The sequence below is a fragment of the Mastomys coucha genome, unplaced genomic scaffold (assembly GCF_008632895.1).
Source record: "Mastomys coucha isolate ucsf_1 unplaced genomic scaffold, UCSF_Mcou_1 pScaffold21, whole genome shotgun sequence".
NCBI lineage: Eukaryota > Metazoa > Chordata > Mammalia > Rodentia > Muridae > Mastomys > Mastomys coucha.
The window spans coordinates 25,382,966-25,402,762 of record NW_022196904.1 but is presented as its reverse complement, the minus strand read 5'-3'; the positions used below and the strand labels follow the sequence as shown (position 1 = coordinate 25,402,762).

General features: G+C 41.9%; 1 protein-coding gene across 7 annotated transcripts in view; it reads left to right on the top strand.

Annotated features, from left to right (window-relative positions):
- Kiaa0355 (KIAA0355 ortholog) overlaps positions 1-19,797 on the top strand; it is an 86,127-nt gene that overhangs the window by 42,280 nt on the left and 24,050 nt on the right. For all 7 annotated transcript variants that reach the window (XM_031386175.1, XM_031386174.1, XM_031386170.1 and 4 more), the window contains 5 exons: positions 10,108-10,308; positions 16,882-17,022; positions 17,322-17,417; positions 17,543-17,704; positions 18,659-18,817. In XM_031386175.1, the coding sequence (XP_031242035.1) occupies positions 10,108-10,308; positions 16,882-17,022; positions 17,322-17,417; positions 17,543-17,704; positions 18,659-18,817 (759 nt within the window). The remainder of the gene's footprint in view (positions 1-10,107; positions 10,309-16,881; positions 17,023-17,321; positions 17,418-17,542; positions 17,705-18,658; positions 18,818-19,797) is intronic.

Sequence of the window (19,797 nt, the reverse complement as noted above, 5' to 3'; positions counted from 1 at the left end):
ATACATATAATTGTAGAGCTTGCTGTTTTAACTGTTTACAAGTGTTTAGTAATAAACATTCACATGATGTGTAGCCACTAGCACCATCTATTTCTTCAACTTTGCTTATCTCACAAAACTCTGAAAACTGGAGTTGAGTGGTTTGCATGTAAGTATTTGTTTTGTGTGAGTGTGACTGCAGGCATGCACATGCCACTGTGCACATGTAGGGATCAGAGAACATCTGAGAGTTGGTTCTCACCTTCCTCCTTAGTGAGGCAGGGTCACTTTTGTTTTTGCTACCGCCACATATACTCTAGGCTAGCTGACTTGAAACTTCTGTCTCCCCCTCTCATCTCACCATAGGAGTGCTGGGGTTACAAATGGATGTTACCACATCGGTTTTTTTTGCATGGGTCCTATGGATTAGGCTTTTATATTTGGGCAGCATTTGTGTTGGTTTTTGTTTGGTTGATTGATTTACTTTGGTTTGGTTTGGTTTTTTTAGGACAAGGTTTCTCTATGTAGTCCTGGCTGACCTAGAACTCGTTCTGTAGACCAGGCTGGCCCTGACTCAGAGATCTGCCTGCTTCTTTCTCCCAAGTTAGTTTTATGATTTTTTTCTGTCTGTTTTGAGATAGGGTCTCTCAATGTAGCTCCTGGGTGGGTATATCAGGGTGGCCTTGGATTTAGAAAGATTTGCCTGCTTCTGCCTCTCAAGTACTGGAATTATATGTAATGCTGGTATCTCTCTGTATGTGTGTGTGTATGTGAGAGAGAGAAAGACAGAGAGACAGAGAGACAGACAGAGATAGATAATAAGACAGGAAGAGAGGGATAGAGAGGGAAGGAGGGAAGGAGGGAGGGAGGAAGGAGAAAATCAAAGATGCCTCCAGGGTTTCTTTCTGTACCTGGGTTTCTTCCTAATACTGCTGTTGACTGAGCTAAGAGCAGTAAGGAAGAGGAGACATCTAGAATAATAGGTCTGGGATACCTGGTAAAGGTGTGGTTTCCAGCAGATAGGTGAACACACATAGAGAGACGAGAGCTGAGGTCCATAGCTATAGAATGTAGGAACTGTCGATTAATAGGTGGTATTTAAAACTACAAAACTGAGTGGTGCTGAAGCAGCAGCAAGCCTTAGAGTACTCCAGCATGTAGAGGTCAGAAGATGACTGGGAAGCAGCCAGGGAATCTGAAACTGGATCAGCTGAAAAGCCAGGAGAGATTGAAGCCAGTATAGTATCTTAGATGTTGGATGTCAGACAAAGGAAATGAGGCAGGGCAGAGGAGGAGGCTTACCCTGTCCGCATTGCTGAGATAGGCTAGGCTTCTTTCTTCTCTGACTTACCTGAGACCCACCAGAAAATCACCAGTTAGAACACTGTGGGGGTCAGGGGGCAATGAATTAGTTACAAGTGTTTCTGAGAGATGGGAGTAGGAGCTCCAAGTCTCAGTGAGGCAGCTCCTGAAGCACTGATTCATGTTAGGGTTTCTTGTTTTTTTTATGTTGTTGAACCCAGCCTGGCTTCAAATTCATGCTTTGAATGATCCTCTTTCCTCAGCCATCTGAAAAGCTGAGACTAGTGTTTACTTCCATGCCTAGTTTTGAAGCATTCTTTTTTTTTTTTAATTTTAAATAACTCCAAATGTATTAACTGTATATTTCAAAATAATACACCACTATTAATATTTTTTAAATGAACATAAATATATAAAGTGTTTTTGTTTTATATTTAGTAGAGCTTAAAATCTTGGCTCTTACTGTGGTAACTTGATACAAGAGTTACAAACGTCAAGCAAAGCATTCAGTCTTACTCTTTGTTGTTCTCTTACAAAACCCCTCCCAATTTAATTGTCTACATTTCTTTTGGGTATATAAATACTTTTAAAATATGTAAGCTGTTCTGAAAACCATACTATAGTGTGAAAACATGAAATAAACAATAATACTAATAATACTGAGATAGGAGAAGCAAGATCTCAAGACCATTATGTTGTATACAGCAAGACACTGTCACAAACAAGCTAAAAGTGTAAATGGATTGTATAATATTGGATCTATTTCTCCAATTACCAAATTAGAGAGACCATTGGATGACAGTCAATAAATTTCTAATTCCTCATATTTTTGGATTTCAGTTGATTAGGATATATTGGTGGAATTAAGTTTGTGTGGGTTTACTGAAAGATTACTTTCTTGCTTCTCCTAGGGTGTAGTTTTGCTCCTTATGTTGATGTTTTCCATCTATTATCCTTTGTAGGGCTGGATTTGTGGAAAGATATTATGTAAATTTTGTTTTGTCATGGACTATCTTGTTTTCTCCATCTATGGTAATTGAGAGTTTTGCTGGGTATAGTAGCCTGGGCTGGCATTTGTGTTCTTGTAGGGTCTGTATGACATCTGCCCAGGATCTTCTAGCTCTCATAGTCTCTGGTGAGAAGTCTGATGTAATTCTGATAGGCCTGCCTTAATATGTTGCTTGACCTTTTTCCCTTACTGCTTTTAAAATTCTTTCCTTGTTTAGTGCATTTGGTGTTTTTATTATTATGTGACGGGAGGAATTTCTTTTCTGGTCCAGTCTATTTGGAGTTCTGTAGGCTTCTTGTATGTTCATGGGCATCTCTTTCTTTAGGTTAGGGAAGTTTTCTTCTATAATTTTGTTGAAGATATTTACTGGCCCATTACCTTGGGGGTCTTCACTCTCTTCTATACCTACTATCCTTAGGTTTTGTCTTCATTGCATCCTGGATTTCCTGGATGTTTTGGGTGAGGAACTTTTTGCTTTTTGCATTTTCTTTGACTGTTGTGTCAATGTTTTCCATGGTGTCTTCTATCTCTGAGATTCTCTCTTCTGTCTCTTGTATTCTGTTGGTGATGCATTTTGAAGCATTCTTAAGGGCAATGACAACTTTTTAACAAAAATATACTCAGTTCAAAACAAAAAATTCCTAAATTTTAATGGGCTTGTAGGCCATATGATGTGTGGTGACTTGGATATATTTTTAATTTCTGCCCTATAGAAATATACAATATAAATTTGGTTATGGAGAAAATTTGCATCTGAAGAACAGATACAATCTGTTTACATAGAGTTTAAGAGCAGATGTTGTCTTTGATTTATTATAAATAATATGAATTTAGATACTTATCTTCTGTAGCCTTTCCCTGGATAATCTTTTTTTTTTTTAAGTTGTATTAAGATTTATAGCAGTGTATTTGAAACATGGTTTGTGAAGGTTAAGAGAGATGGCTCTGAGGTTAAGAGCAAGTATTGTTCTTGCGGAGGATTTGAGTTTGGCTTCCCTGTATCCATGTTGGGTGCCTTACAAGCACCTGTAACTCTAGCTCTCGAAGATCTTTTGGACTCTATGGGTACCTATACTTATATGGACACACAACATATGCATATGGTTTTTTAAAAATCGAAAAAATGGCTAGGTGTACTAGAGCAAACCTTTAATCCCAGCATTTGTGAAAGCAGAGGCAAACTGATCTCTTTATATCTGAATATGAAGCCAGCCTGGTCTACATAATAATTTCTAGGCTAGCCAGGGCTACATTGTGAGACCCTGTCTCAAAAATACGAACAAGATATATTTCTTATATATTTAGCACATATAACATGGCAGTAAATTAGATTCAGGACCCTATACATGCTAAGACAGGTGCTCTGCTATTGACCTATAATCCCAGCCTGACAGTATATTTTTGGTATAATTTATTTTGGGAAATGAACAACAAAACAACATATAATAACATCTAAATTTTACTAAAACACCCAAAGTATTTGTTATACTTATTCGTGAATGGTTAGTACTGTTTATTTTTTTAGCAAAACTCCCGCCCCTCCAAGCCCTGTCCAGTTAAAAGTGAAGATGTATCACCGTCAAAGGCTTTGCATGTCATGGTGCTTAGCCCATGTAACAGACAGGAGCTCAGAAACCACCTCTGCTGTTTTTGCAGGCAATATAGCAGCTTGTCCAGGTCAGAATGTACTTTTGTCTGAACATGTGGTGTTGTAGGCATATGCTGACTTTATTACATTCTCTGATTGTCCACCTTATGTACAGCTTGGTTTTTCTCTGTGATCGAAAATTCTGGCTGTGAAAAGATTCTAGGTTTTTTTTTGTTAATCAAAAGGAACCACACCCCTGGGATGGAATCTGAGTCTTGCGTGATCAGCAAGCATTCTGCCACAGTACAGCGCCAGCAGTCTCTTGTCCTATTTTCTTGTGTGCTGTTTTCAGTAAGCTTTGTTTTTTTTCATTTTTAACCTGTAGTGCAGTTTTCATAAGTAATTTCCATAGCCTGCAAGTAGTCTGCGTTCTCTGTTTCTCCCAAGACACGTTTAGATAGCAGTATCAGGGTCTGGTCTGTGGGTTGGGTCATTGTGTAAAGACTCTGGAATTACAGAGTCTTTGGACTCTGCAGTGTAGACAATAAGCTGTATTCAAAACAAGGTTGTGGACACCGAAAATCAAATGGAATGTGTAAGGTATATGAGTACTGGAAAGAGGGAAATGATGGAATGGCTTTGGAATTTCGAATGGAAGCAGCCAGTCTGTCAACTTGCTTTCACTCTAGAGACTTTTCATCTGATCAGATATAAGGTACAGAATGACTTAGTTCTTGCCTTGCTAGGGATCCCAGAAAGATGAATTTTTGAATGGAGTTAAACAGAGCAGTGAACTTTTGGGTTCTCCCATCTGTGTTAATATGGAAAAAAAGTAAGCTGTTTTGGGAGATAAACAGTTCCATTCACAAGTAGGTAGAAAGTGCTGAATTGGGCTGCATCCCAGGAAGGAATAGCTGTAACAAAATTTCAGAACATATAAGTTGACCCTCAACAACTATGACGGTGTAGAAAGGATGTCTTAGTTCTCAAACAGGATGGTCTTAAATTAGAACCCTTTGTAATCTGCTTAAGATATAAAATTTACTGAGAAGAAAGAGGACATGGTGGCCCAGGCCTATAATCTCAATACAAGGTCATCCTTATACTAGTGAGGTTGCACTAATGAGGCCAGTCCAGATGAGTTGTTGCCTCAAGAAACATACAAGTGGGGTGGAAAGATGACTGCTTTTGGAGAAGACCTGAGTTCAGTTCCCAGTACCTACATGGCAGTTCATCTGTTTGTAATTCCAGTTTCAGGGGATCCAAACCCTCTTCTGGCCTTTTCAGGCACTAGGCATAAACATGGGGTATAGATATATGTGTAGGCAAACACACAGATAAAAATAAAATATTAATAGCCGGGCGGTGGTGGTGCACACCTTTAATCCCAGCACTTGGGAGGCAGAGGCAGGTTCTGAGTTCGAGGCCAACCTGGTCTACAGAGTGAGTTCCAGGACAGCCAGGGCTACACAGAGAAACCCTGTCTCAAAAACAAACTAACAAACAAACAAAAAAACAAAAACAAAAAAAATAAAATAAAATATTAACAGCAACATTAGACAAGCAAACATGTACACCAAGAAGAAAGGGACTCTGGTTATACCTATGTCTACAGCATAGTAGATACTGTGCATACAGTATAAGAGAATAGAAAGGTTCATGTGCTCTACTGTTCTGCTTTGAGACCTGGTCTCACTCTGGGACCCATGTGGATTTTGAATTTGTGGATCTCATGTTTCAGCCTCCTGAGTGCTAGGATTACAGGCATATACCATGGCACCAGGTTTATGATATACTCTTCTTGGCCATCAGGAATCCCAGTAAGCAGGGTTCTGTTTCAGTAGCTCCCTGATGATTATCTGCTTTCCAGAATGTCTTCTTCTTTTTTTTTATTTCTTTTCTTTTCTTTTTTTCTTTTCTTTTCTTTTTTTTTTTTTCTCAGAATGTCTTCTTTTTAGTACCTATCCACTAGTGTTTTTACATCCTGGATCTTGTCATAGACAGACAGGGCAACCTGGTGGTCAGAAATGTCTTTTGGAGTGAGACAGACATTCCTCACTTAAACCTACTTGACATTAAGCAAATTTATCTTTTTAAGACTGTTTTGTCATCTGTAAAATAGGTTACTTTACCGTGCGTGGGGCTCCTTGGCATGGATGGCTGTTGGTAGAGATTCAATGCTATTTTACACTTAAGTGCCTGGCCTTTACTGTTTCACTCACCCATTCTCCAGCTTATCCAATCTGTTCTGTAGCCTCACATGCCCTGAGTCTGTGAGCTAAGAGAGCTGTCTGTGACCCTGGGACACACTCTTCCAAACCTGTGTGAGGACAGTCCCTAAGAACTGGCCCATCCCTGAGTCAAGGAGGGTGAGGTCTATCAAGTGGGTTGAGGACTGAGCCAGGAAGAGAAATGAGATAAAGGGTGAGCAGAGACAGGAGCTCCATCCTTTCAGAAGGTGATGTTTATATGTCTGTTACTTGAGGTGACATTTTATAATAAGTAGTCACTGAAACCAGTTTCCAAGAGCCAGAGTAACTACTGGTTGGTTGGCCTTTAATTATTTACAACGTATATTTTGTCACAATCTTAATTGGGTTGATGCTTTACACATCGTGGGAAAGAAGAGGCAGCCTTACAGAGAACTGCAGCTTAAATGACTCATCTAAGGGTTAGGTACATAATAAAGAGCAGAGATGTAGACTGACAGTTCTTCATAAAGCTCTCTAGCATCTCTTCTCCCACTGCATCCTGCAGCAGACTTCCACCTCCACCACTTTAGCAGTACCTCAGGAAGACCCACCCCAGCCCCATACTTCTGTGATCCAGACACCAGGCTTCACTGCCATGTCTCAGAATATTCCTGTCGGAGTAGGAAGTGAGGCTTTCTTCCTTGGCTTATCCTCAGAGAGCCTTTTCCTCACCACCTGCCAGGCAGCTTGTTCTCCAGCTGCATCTGACCTTGTGTCTATTTATGGCTTTGTTGTCTCCTAGCCCCATTAGGATGTAACCCTCTTGAGCAAAGGGACTTTCTCATCCTCTTTCCTGTGTACCCTCAGGGTTTTTGAGCTTTGTACATATTAGGCATTCACGTATTATATATTTATTATTAGAAGGAGCAAGTAATTTTCAATGGTCAGAAGCTCTGAGAATGTGATCCCAGAGCAGCATGGCATCTTCACTTCCCCTCCTTTCCTTTCTCCCATAGCTTGCTAAGAGGCCAAGAAAGAGGGGAAAGAGTGCAACTTGGAGGAGCCAGCCCGGCTTCTCTGTGACGGCACTATGGGGAGCTTCCTTGTGTCCTCAGCCAGTGCCAGTTAAGACTGAATTTCTGTTGTGTGCCTGGTCTAGTGCTGCCACCCCCTGTCTGGGTGTTGAAAGTGTTGAAGACAGCAGGGCATACTTGCTAAAGCCATAGAAACTGAACACTGAATGAAGAGACTGCTCTGCCTGTTTTGTAACATAACCTTTGTGCCTGGTTTTATAACTTGTCTAGCCTCAGTCTTTTTCTCTGTAACATAGAGATGACTTCATAGGGGTGTTCTGGGATTGTGACACAACCCATATGAAATCTGTAGTGTAGACCAAGCATATGCTAAATGCTTAGTTAAAGCTGACAGGTAATATGCATTGTACTAAACAGATGGTGTTTATTCATGTCAGGAGTCTCTAGCTGGATTCTGAGGTCTGCTACCTCTGTGTCCCTCACCCTACCCTTCATAGCCATAGCCTTAGTGGGGAGGAACTCTGAGGAGAGAGGCAGTAAGAACCCAGGAGCTAGAGTTCAGCTTTGATTTAGCTGTTCACTTAGAGGGTGGACACTTTAATGTGAGTTTTTTGTTTGATTTTTTGCTTTAGTTTTGGATGAAACTTTATTTTTTTTTAAGGTTTATTTATTATTATATGTAAATACACTGTAGCTGTCTTCACATGTACCAGAAGAGGGCATCGGATCTCATTACAGATGGTTGTGAGCCACCATGTGGTTGCTGGTATTTGAACTCAGGACCTTCAGGAGAGCAGTCAGTGCTCTTACCCGCCTAGCCATATTTCCAGCCCTTTTTGTTTTTTGTTTGTTTGTTTGGTTGGGTTTTTTGTTTTGTTTTAGAGACCGGGTTTCTCTGTGTAGCCTGGCTGTCCTGGAACTCACTCTATAGACCAGGCTGGCCTCGAACTCAGAATCTGCCTGCCTCTGCCTCCCAAGTGCTGGGATTAAAGGTGTGTGACACCATTGCCCGGCTTGGATGAAAGTTTAAATTAACTTGTTTGCTCTGGTGCTTTCCACGGGGGAGAAATCATTTAGAGAGGATAGGTATTACTTTGGGAGCTGGCCTGTTGCAGTTTCTTTAGCTAAACAGCTCTGTTGTTTGATGGATTGGGTTTGTGGTTAAGGACAGCATCTGACTTGGATGTGGCTGAGTCTTTAGGCTGCTCCAAGGTACAAGAAGGGGTGAGAACATGGGGGAATCTCTTGGATGTTAGATCTTTGTGGCAAACAGTGCACAGTTGGAGCAGATGGGGTCTCACCAGATTTCCCAGGCTGGCTTTGAACTTTGAATTCTCCAAGCTCAGTATCTTTTCAGCCAGCAGTTTCTTCTGCTTTATAGAGAAAAACATAGGAAATCATAACAAACATCACAGCTGTGCCCAAGTTAGAAAACCAGATTCCTGAAACACTCCCGAGATCTAAGAAATTCAGTAGGCTGAGGCAGGGGTATTGAAAGTCCAAAGCCAGCCTGAGCTACTTAGTGAGACCCTCCTATACAAAGTACAAAGATGAAAAGGACTGAGGATGTTAGCTCTTCCTCATTCTGCTCCGGACCCTGGGACAGCTTCAATATCACTAAAAACATAAAGAGAAAGTAAAGAGCGGGGAGGTGAAAGTGGTGCACGCCTTTAGTACTAGCACTTGGTGGGGCAGAGACAGGTAGATCTCTGAGTTTGAGGCCAACCTGGTTTACAGATTGAGTTCTAGGACAGCCAGGGTTATCCAGAGAAACCCTGTCTCCTGAAGCAGGTCGGGGGAAGGAAGTAAAGTTAAAATGTTCAAGAAAGAGAACAGCTGCCCTGGTCTCCAAGCAAGTATTCTTTCGTGGCTTAAAATGTTCATTGGGTTGGGCAGTGGTGGCGCACTCCTTTAATCCCAGCACTTGGGAGGCAGAGGCAGGCAGATTTCTGAGTTCGAGGCCAGCCTGGTCTACAGAGTGAGTTTCAGGACAGCCAGGGCTATACAGAGAAACCCTGTCTCGAAAAAACAAAACAAAGTAAAAAACAAACTTCATTGGGCTAACAATTTAGAACACTTGTCTATTAGCAGTGGGACTTGGGCTTCTATTATTATTGTTTTGAATCAGGGGAAAGATTGCTTCTAACTTTCTTTGTAGACCAGGCGGGTCTTGAACTCATGATGCATCTACTTAAGTCTTCCAAGTGCTACAATTACCTGAATATATCACCACATCTGTCAGATTTATTGTTTGAAAAAAAATTTCTGGCTGGACATGGTGGCACATGCATTTAATCCCAGTACTTGGTAGTCAGAAGCAGGCAGATTGCTGTGAGTTTGAAACCAGCCTGGCATACAGAGTGAGTTCCAGGACAGCCAGAGCTTTGCAGTGAGACCCTTTTTGAATTATTAAACAGCCAACCAACCACTGATATGTGTCAGATAGTGGGTTTCTGCCCTGTTGATAGAATTGTCTCCTATGTTTTGTTGACTCCTGGAAGACTAGTCTGTTAGCTTTGTTTTGTAATGAGTAGGAACACGGCAGATAACTGTATTCATAACAATATTAGCACAGCATTGAAACAACCAGGATCTTTGGGTTTCATTCCCAGTGGAATGTTTTCCTCTAGGTCAAGGCAACCTTTCAGACTTTTACTCACACGCCATGACTTTTCCTTTGCGTTCTGAATACTCTGTGGCCACAACTGAGATTGTGAATGGCTCCGGCCCACAGGAACTCGGAAGACAGAGTCTAGACTCGGGAAGTGAGGACAGGTGGTGGGAAGTTGGAAGACCCACTTATGTTTGAGGCTTACTGCTTGCTTTGAAGTGTTTTGACTTCCAAATTTCTAGTACCAAGGCCCAGGAGGCAGGCACTTGTAAAACAGGGGGACTTTCTAACATTGCATACTTTTATGATTGCCAGTCTGTTGACAGTTGAGGAGTTATTGCATTAATCCATGAGCAACCCACAGCCTAAAATCCCCTCTCTTGTTTTCACAGGTGTTGGGACGATGTTTCTTGACAGTGGTGCAAGTCCATTTCCAGTTTTTGACTCACGCCTTGCAGAAAGTCCAGCCAGTGGCTCACTCTTGCTTTGCAGAGGTAGTTGTGCCAGAAAAAAAGAACAGCAGTACTCTATCTGGCATGGGCCACACACCTGAACTGGAGGAAGCCGTGCGATCCTGGCGAGGGGCAGCTGAGGTAACTGACATGGGAGAGGCTGTTTGGGTTCTTTGTCTTTTGGCTCCCAGAAGAGCTACTTGCTTTAGACATTAAGTAAACTTACCACTCGCTTGCTTCTTCTTGTGACAGCAAATGTCTTTAAAAGCAGTTACTTTATGTCAAGCCTGTGCCAGACATTAAAATGATACCTGTAGAGAGAGGCTTACAGAAACAGGGTCCAGAGGATGCAGGAGTTGTCCAGACCCAGAAGGACGGGCCCTCTTCTGAATGGGAATGGTATGGGAAAGTCTAAAGAGGTGAGCCAGGGAGAAGGCTGGCACCTAAGTCAGGAATGACAGTGTGAGAGACCAGATTTTTTTGGGTTCAGACTCCATCTTAGAAAACCTAACCTAAGGTTAAACTCAAGTTAACTAACAGGCCAGTACCTAGTACCAGTTTCCCCAACAAATATACACCTCCAGGTTACAAGCCTGCCCATGACACTTCACTTCCTAACAACCACCAATCAGGAGAAAAGCAGAAGAAGTTAAGTTTATGGTTTGGCTCCCAGCACCAGCCAATTATATTGAAGGCCATAATCAATCCCCCGCCCCAATCAGATGTGCCCAGGCAAGATAACCTCTTTCTTGCCTCTATAAATGCTTACCTAAAACTAAGCTCCATCTTCCTGCTGGGTTGGCAGGGAGCCTAATGTGATTGCATTGGATTTGGATCCTTGGTCTTTTTGAGGTTCACAAACATTTCCTGGCACAAGTGGAGCTGGCCAGGAGGGTGAGTGCTCAATAAGTAGCCAGGTAGGCTAGGTAACAGGAGTGTTTGGCAAGAGGAACCTCACAAATACCGGAGTTTCAGGAATGTGCCACCATGGCTGGTCTATATAGTGCTGGGATTGGAACCTGGGACTTCATGCATGCTAGGTAAACACCCCACCTACTGAGCTACATTCTCAGCCCTGTTTGGGGGTGTTTTGTTTTTTAAATTAATTAATTTTGTTTTTCAAGGCAGAGTCTCTCTGTGTAGCCCTGGATGTCTTAGAGCTCATTTTTGTATTTCAGACTTGAGCTCAGAGATCTGCCTTCCTCTGTCTCTCTATGTCTCCAGTACTGGGATTAAAGGTGTTTGCTACCACCTTCCAACTATTGTTTTTATTTTAAAGATTTATTTTAAATTGTGTATTGGGGGAGTGGTGTGTACATGTGAGTGCAGGTGTCTGTGGAGGTCAGAGAGAAGCATGTCATCCCTTGAAGCTGGAGTTACAGATGTTCATCTCTTAGAAGTGTTTGGAATCTTTGTAATTCTTGCTCTGCAACTATGAGGAGTTTGGATCCCCAAGTTGATCACTGGAGTTTATCAGGATAGCCAACAATAACTACAACAAAATCCTTAAAAACCAAAATGATCTTAAGGTTCAGGGAGACTGCTACGGAAGACTGTGACAGTGAGTAAGACTGGATGACACTTGGGACTGCCTCTGCCTGCTGTGTGCATGGGCACCCTTTCAAACACACACATAAATTAAAAATTTGTAAAGAAGAGTCTTAAGTAAACCAGACCCAGAAAGATGAACACAGAATACTTTCTTTTGGTGTACAGAGTCTAGATTTAAATTTCTGTAGGTTGTGTATATAGTCTCTATGTATGTTTGTGATAAAAGGGGGCCATGATAAGGAAGGAAGAAAAAGATCTTGGGCAGGAGGGAGGAAGGAAGAAAGTCAAATGATACATATGACACAAAAACAAGGGCAGGCAGCAAGGACATGCAGGCAGGGATGGGGAGCAAGAGAGGGCAGTGGAGGTCCCTCAGCTGGCAAGGTGTCTCAATTGGTGAAGGTGTTTGCCATTGAACCTGATTATCCTGACTTTCATGAGTGTACACACAGGCATGCAGGCATGCACATAGATAAGGTTAAAAAAAGAAAATCCTTTTTATAAAGTTAGTCTTTCTCTTTCCTTCCCCCTCCTTCCCCTTTCATTTTCAAGATAGGATTTTGCCAAATGACCCAGGCAGGCCTCAAACTCATAATGCTTCTGCCTCAGCCTCCCAAATGCTAGGGTTATAGGTGGCTATCACTATTCCCCACTTATTTATTTTTAATGTGTACAGGTATTTTGCCTTCATATATGTTAGTGCACCATATGTGTACAGTCTTCAAGAAGGGCAACCAGAAGAGGTCATCAATTCCCCTGGAACTGAAGTTACAGGTGATTGTAAGCCACCATATAGTTGCTGAGAGTTGAACTTGGGTCCTCTGGAAGTGCTCTTAACCACTGAGCCCTTTCTTCAGTCCTGGTTTGTTTTTTAGTCAGTCTTCATCAATGGCAGTATGTGTCTTGTAAACATTTAACACATACATGCAAATGTGTGTGGACTTTTGATAGGAAAGTATTATGTTGAAAAACCTGGAGGGTACTGTTGCCTTAGGAGAAGAGGCTGAGAATACTCAACTACATAGTCTCATCAGTGTTCTGTCTGAGGTAGGAGGCAAAGGCAGTTTCCAGGACCTCAGTAAGAGCAGTGCTCAGAGCTGCTGCAGTTGCCAGCAGCATTGCATTCTTCATCAGCCAGATCCCACACTTCACACAGACACAAGCCTGCAGATACTTTGAAATGAGACCCGCAGCTCACAGTGATTGCTAACACAGCAAGAGTCAGGGCTCAGCCCTTGACCATGCTAGAAATGTTCCTTAAATATGTATTGTTAGTCACCCTGCTGCACTTAGAACTATCTGACATTACATCTAGGGTTAAGGCCATTTGGTAGGTTTTTTGTTTGTTTGTTTGTTTGTTTGTTTGTTTTTAAAGAGTAATTCTGTATCTGCTTCTCAAAGTTTTTATTATAGCGATACATGCCTTATCTCTAAATATTTTAAACCATGGCCACAATTGTTGATAAGTGAAAGAGACAGGAAGATAGCAGTTGAAGTCATGAGGCAGAAATTTTCTCACAGGCTCATAGCAGCCCACAAAGCCCACACTGAATAACACATGCACTACAGTGATTACTAGAGGGAATAGCACAGTGGGAGTGGTCCCCTGAGTTATGGACTGACCCAAAGTAAGCTGGACTGTGACAGTCAGTACCACCGCACAAGCCTGAAGTCCAGCCGAGGAGCCTAGACAAAACTCTAAAGCTATGCACTCCTTTTCTGCCGCATTTCAGTAGTTCTCTTGCAGACATGCTAACACCTCTTTCCAAGTGAGAAAAAGAAAAAGTAAAACCTTCCAAAGTGACCTCACTAAGACTTGCTAATTTGCTTTATATAGAGAATACAAGATCTTCATGTATGGTTAAGGAGTGTATGTTGATTTCTTTCTTTTTTTTTTAAACATTTAAAAACATTTTAATTAAATAGAATTGAATCACATTCTTGTTCCCCTTCTTTACCACCACTCCTCCCATAGACCCCCCCTTCAATACCTATAATATATTTTTTTGTCGTATTCCTTAAAATTTATAAAATATTATAAAAATAAAAATAAGTATTATAAAAGTTGTTTGATATAAAACAACAATTGATTTAACAGTCTTATGTAGATGCTCGTCTACAGCAATAGTGAAAATACACTTTTCTCAATATAAATTTTAAATAACTCCAAACATATTAGCTGTATACTTAAAAATAATACATCACTACTAGTATTTTCTTAAATGAACATGAGTATATAAAGTCTTTTTGTTTGTTTTGTATTTAGTAGAGTTTAAAATCTTGGCTCTTTACTGTGGTACAAGCCCAAAATAAGAACAATTTTTAGACATTGGGTTTCATTGTAATAAGGCTGTATTTCAATGACCCTTACATCACCAAAGGATTTTACCTCCATTGTAGGTATGTTGATTTCTTAGATGATTTGAATTACCCCACAGTTAAGTTGCACTGTATTGCCTTTTGTTATGGACCTATTGCCAGGCATGGTGGCAAACACCTGTGTCACAGCACTTGGGAGGTGAAGCAGGAGGATCAGGAGCTCAATCAAGGTCATCCTTGCTAGCATAGTGCTATCAAGGTCATCTTAGGATATATGCAACCGTAGGATATTTATGTTTCAAAACAAAAATAAATGAAATTCTAATCTTCTCTCTTCTCCTTTCCCAGAGAGTTGTCTAGGTTTTCACACTGTGCCATTTCTGATGTAATACTCTGCTGTGCTGCTGTCTGTCTTTTTTTCTGTTATTGTTTGTTTGGCTTTCTCTTTCATGTAAAAGGCTTTCCTCAGAAACCCTCAATGGCAATTAGAGGTTGACTTGACGGTGGGGCTTACTACTGTCCTTTTCCTCTGCTGGTGTGGGTTCAGGCCTTTGTCTGTAATCTGGCTTCACAGCCCTCTGTCATTATTGCTTCCAGCTCCAGCCTCCAGAATATTCCCTTTACACTCTCCAACTTCAGTGCCACCTCACTGATCTTCTCCCCTGCCCACTTCCATGTGGCCAGTGCCCTTCTGCCCATTGCTTCCTGTAGGTACCCATTCCACACACTGCCTGTGAACATGGAGTCTCCTGGTGCAGTCTTTCTCCCTGCATGGTCAGAACAGTACCACTTCTCCAGCTCACCTCCACCCCATCTGTCCCTTCCCTTTTATGACAACAGAGGAGGTGCCCTTTTCTCAGGTCCAGGGCTTACCTCAGCATTATCTTATTTCCATTTTCAAGGAACTGGCTTCTGCCACTGCACCCAGTATTTTCTATCTCTTAGTACTTATGTGCTTCCAACCTAAAAGTCTACCCATTTCTCTGCTCTTTGGAGTTGTCTTTTCCTCACCTTTTTTATTCATTCTGAAAACCATATATTTTCTGATTTCTCCTCAGCCAAATAAATCTTTCACCTTTTGTTAAAAATTACTAAGTATTATGGGAATATACAATATGTTATGAATTAGCAGGATTTTTTGCAGCAGGTAAAGGGGTTGACACAGAAACCTGATGGTATGAGTTTTGTTCTGTGTAATAGGGTCAAAGGAAAGAACTGAATCCCCAAAAGTTGCCTTCTAAACTTTACATGCAAATGTGGCACATTTGTGCCCAGTCTCAGACTACACGAAATAGATTCATATAAGCATTTAGAATTAAAGTTAAGAAAAAAGTTGCCTTCTTTGCACCGAGCTGTCCTTTCTTCATCTGCTTTGCTAGACTCTCCTCAGAGCAGCTTCTAAGTTGAGCTTCTTGTGGTTCAGTGTTGTGTGCCCTTCCCCCTAGGGGATCTTGACCCAGTGTGGGACTTAGACCACTCCTATGTGGAGGGATGCTTCAAATGTATATGCCAACCCACTTCCCATGGGCTCCAGGTCCCTGAATTAAGTGGCTTCTCTCTTAGGTTCCCCAGGTGGCTCAGTTTTGGCTTTTCACGGACATGTTTCTCTCCATGCCATCCCCATGGGAGTCAGTGGTGCCACCCAACACTAGGCCATACATTCAAAACCCAAGACTTTGACTCTTCCCATCATGTCTGTCCCCCATTTCACCAGCTCACCCACCCACCTATCCCCATCTACTATCAATTCCTAGTTTTGGAAGGTAGGTCATACTTCTTTCTGAACTGCATTCTTCCATTTCTGCCTCACCATTCTGATTTTAAAGTGAGGCATCATTGCTTCTCATTTTATTCAGGTCAAATATGGATGCCTCACTATGACATACTAAGTCCTGCCGTGTCAGACTCCTGCCTTGCCTATGGCCATTTTCTTGCTTGATCCTTTATGGACTTTATGGAGTTCCTTAAAGTGTTCTGCTCCTTCACCTTGGATCGCTGTGGACGTTAGGGCTTGTCAGTGTCTTGACATGCCCTCTCCTATCCTGAGCACCTTCCAACTTTCAACCTAAATTGTCTTTTTATGAGACTGGTTCTTATTTTGTAGCCCAGTTTGGCCTGGAACTCATAATCCTTTAGAATATGGTGAGTACAGGTGTGGCCACTGAAGACAGTCCCTAGATGCCACTTTCAGTGCCTGCTATGCTCCCTGCTACAGTTTTAATTATTAAGTTCACCTTTGGCTGGTGAGGCATCATCTTCAGGAAGGCAGACCAGACTTTATGCTCTAGGGTTGGGGTAGTAGCTGATATAACTCCTGTGGGCTAAACATTTCACTGGAAGATTCTTAGAAGTCAGCTGGTTTTAATCTTAAGGCTATGTATTAGGCTATGTATAAGGCTATATATTTAGGGCTTGGATAGACAGGCTGGTGTGTACACATACTTGCGAAACTGAAAACCCTGAGCTTGATCTTTCCTACAGTTCTGTGTGTTTTGTAAATATTAACATTTCTATCCTGACCTGGAAAAACAGAGACTTAACTCCTAGAAATGTTATTTGGCCAAGGGTGGCAGTACAGGCTTGTAATCCTAGTGCATAGGAGGCTGAGGCATACCAGTTCTAAGTTTGAGGCCAGCTTGGGTTACATGGTAAGACCATCTTCAAAAGTTAAGTCTGTAAAGTTTCAGTCTCTGACTTTGTAGTGTGACCTGTCCAAAACCCTGGTATATATCCAGCTTACATAGTTCATTTTAGGTATGGGATTTGTTGCTGCTGGTCCTGTTTGAATTTTACTAGTAACTATAATTGCCTTTCTTTACCTAATAGTTACTATTTATGTCATAGGCAACATCTAGATTAAGAGAGAGAGGCTGTGATGGACGCCTGGCAGGAATTGAAGTCCAACAACTTTTTTGTTCTCAAACTGCAGCAATTCCTGAGCACCAGCTAAAAGAGCTAAACATAAAAATTGACAGTGCTTTGCAGGTAAGTGTGTCAATATTGTTAGATGCAAGTCTACCAAGGGGGAAGATTAGAGTCATGAAGTTGAACTACTCAAAAAGGTAACAAAGTAATAGTATGTCCTCAAGTCTCAATAACTGTAGTGGAATTTTAACATAATGTATTTATTTTTCGAGAATTTCATGTATGCATACAGTGTATTCACTCCATTCTCCTACCTAACTCCTTCCAGATCCACTCCCCACAACTGTAGAAATTTTAAGTTCCTATTTTTGTTGGACTTTGCCGTATTCTAATCTGTTGCATGATCTTGATTCTTACAGGCATATAAAATAGCTCTGGAAAGCTTAGGCCACTGTGAATATGCAATGAAAGCTGGCTTCCACCTAAACCCAAAGGCCATTGAAGCAAGTTTGCAGGTACACTTTACTCTCCAGTGGCTCTGGGGGGTTTGTGGGAGTTGTTAACTCAGTCTTGTGGAAACCAAATGCTTTATCACGTGAGCTGTAAGTCACCTCCACTCCCCTATCCAAATCTTTTTCAGGGCTGCTGCAGTGAGGCGGAAGCTCAGCAAACGGGGCGAAGGCAGACACCCCCACAGCCCATGCAGTGTGAGCTTCCCACGGTCCCTGTGCAGATAGGATCGCACTTCCTGAAGGGGGTCTCCTTTAATGAGTCGGCTGCTGACAATCTGAAGCTTAAGACGGTATCTTTCTGTGGATTCCCTGGGTTCCAGTAACTGAGCATGAACTTGGGAATAGAGCTGTTACAGGAAACTCAAGGGCTTTTAAAGAATGTACATTAAAAAACAAAAGTGGAAATCATGGAAGGAGGTTCTAACTTTTCTGAGTACAGTGATGGCCAAATGTAGGCCTGTGATGTCTCTTCTTTTTTTGTGTATGGTGCTAGGGGTTTAACTCTGCTTCACACATGTAGAGCAAACATGCAGTTACACCTCACCCTGGGATAACATAATAAGACATTTACTAAGCAAATTTTATAAATAATTTTGTTCAGATCTTTAAGAGTTTGAGAGTACACCATGAGTTATTGTTGATGCTTAATGGTTGCTGGTGGAGTTTTGAGAATTAAGTAATAGAAATCTTGGTGCAGTAATAATAGTTGTGAAGCATCATGGGAAATACAACAAAGTGCTTCGCATACATTGTTTTATTTAATTAAGTGTCTCATTGAGGTATGGGTATGCCCTCATTTCAATTTGACAAAGGAACTGAAGTCCAAAGTAATATGCCTAGAAATTAGGAGACATAGCAGATCTTACCTCCAAAAACTTTTTTTTTCAAAATGGCATGATGGTCTGGGTACTGTCACAGCACCTCTCTCTCTCTTTCTCTCTCTCTCTCTCTCTCTCTCTCTCTCTCTCTTTTTTTTTTTTTTTTTTTGGTATTTTGAGACAGGGTTTCTCTGTGTAACCCTGGTTGATCTGGAACTCACTCTGTAGACCAAGCTGGCCTTGAACTCAGAAATCCGCCTGCCTCTGCCTCCCAAGTGCTGGGATTAAAGGCGTGCGCCACCACTACCCGGCTCCAGAGCACCTCTCTTGAGGATGGTTGCATAAATGCACCCCTGTAAGTTTTGGAGCTTTTCTAGTGGTAGGAGTCCTGAGATGTGAACTGTCCTCTCTCTTGTCAATCTGTAGCACACCATGTTACAGCTCATCAAGGAAGCAGGCTGCTACAATGGAATCACACCTAGGGACGAGCTTCCTGTGACTGAAGTCCTGAACCAGGTGTGTCCGTCCACATGGCGGGGTGCCTGTAAGACTGCTGTGCAGCTGCTGTTCGGCCAGGCAGGGCTGGTGAGTATATGTGAGAGGATGAGAGCACATATGCAAAATACTGCACAGGCTGAGGCAAAAGGAACAGTTGGAGGTCAGCCTGAGATACATAGAAAGACCCTGCTCTCCCTTCAGAACTGAAAGTTTTGTTGTTTGTTTTAATGCCTTTATAACCTGTATTTCCTGGGAATGTACGTATAAAGTGGTGATGTTGTTGGCTTTCCTCATTTTAAGGAAACAAACACATTAGTACTGTGTGCGTGGGCTTTCCTCATTTTAAGGAAACAAACACATTAGTACTGTGTGCGTGGGCCTTGACTAGCCTGACTGCTCTGCAGCAACACTGCAGTTTCCTGTTGCTTAAGTGAGCTGGGCTGGTGGCCTCCTATCTCAGTTCTCTGCACTCTGCTTGTTCTCTGACCTCACTGAATGTGGCTTGTTCTTCTCACCTTTCCAGGTCAGCCCCTGTTTCACCTACTCTCAGAGTCCACTTATGAGGCAGGGCCCCAACCTAATCATTTCCTATCCTAGCTCTCTGCCATTACCTTTTGTACAAGAAAATGTCAGTATCTGCTTCGGTAAAAATCTGCCTTTTACCTGTCAGAGAAAAGGAAAGGGAAATAAAAAAACTAAAGAAACTTCGGATGGAGTTGGACTAGGTCCAGAGCTCAGCATCTGTGATCACTGTTAGCTTTTATTGTCTGCCATGCCGACCCAGGTAGCTTGTAAGTACTTGATTCTGCCTCATAGTCATGGTTAGAGAGTGAGACTCTGTCTCAAAAAAAAAAAAAATTTTTTTTTATAAGTATTCTTTATAGTCTGATTTCTGCTTTATTCGTGAAAGAACAGATTAGAATTGTGTTTGTCACCAGGCAGTGGTGGTGCACGCCTTTGATCCCAGCACTTGGGAGAGAAAGGCAGGAGGATTTCTGAGTTTGAGGCCAGCCTGGTCTACAGGGTGAGTTCCAGGACAGCCAGGGCTACACAGAGAAACCCTGTCT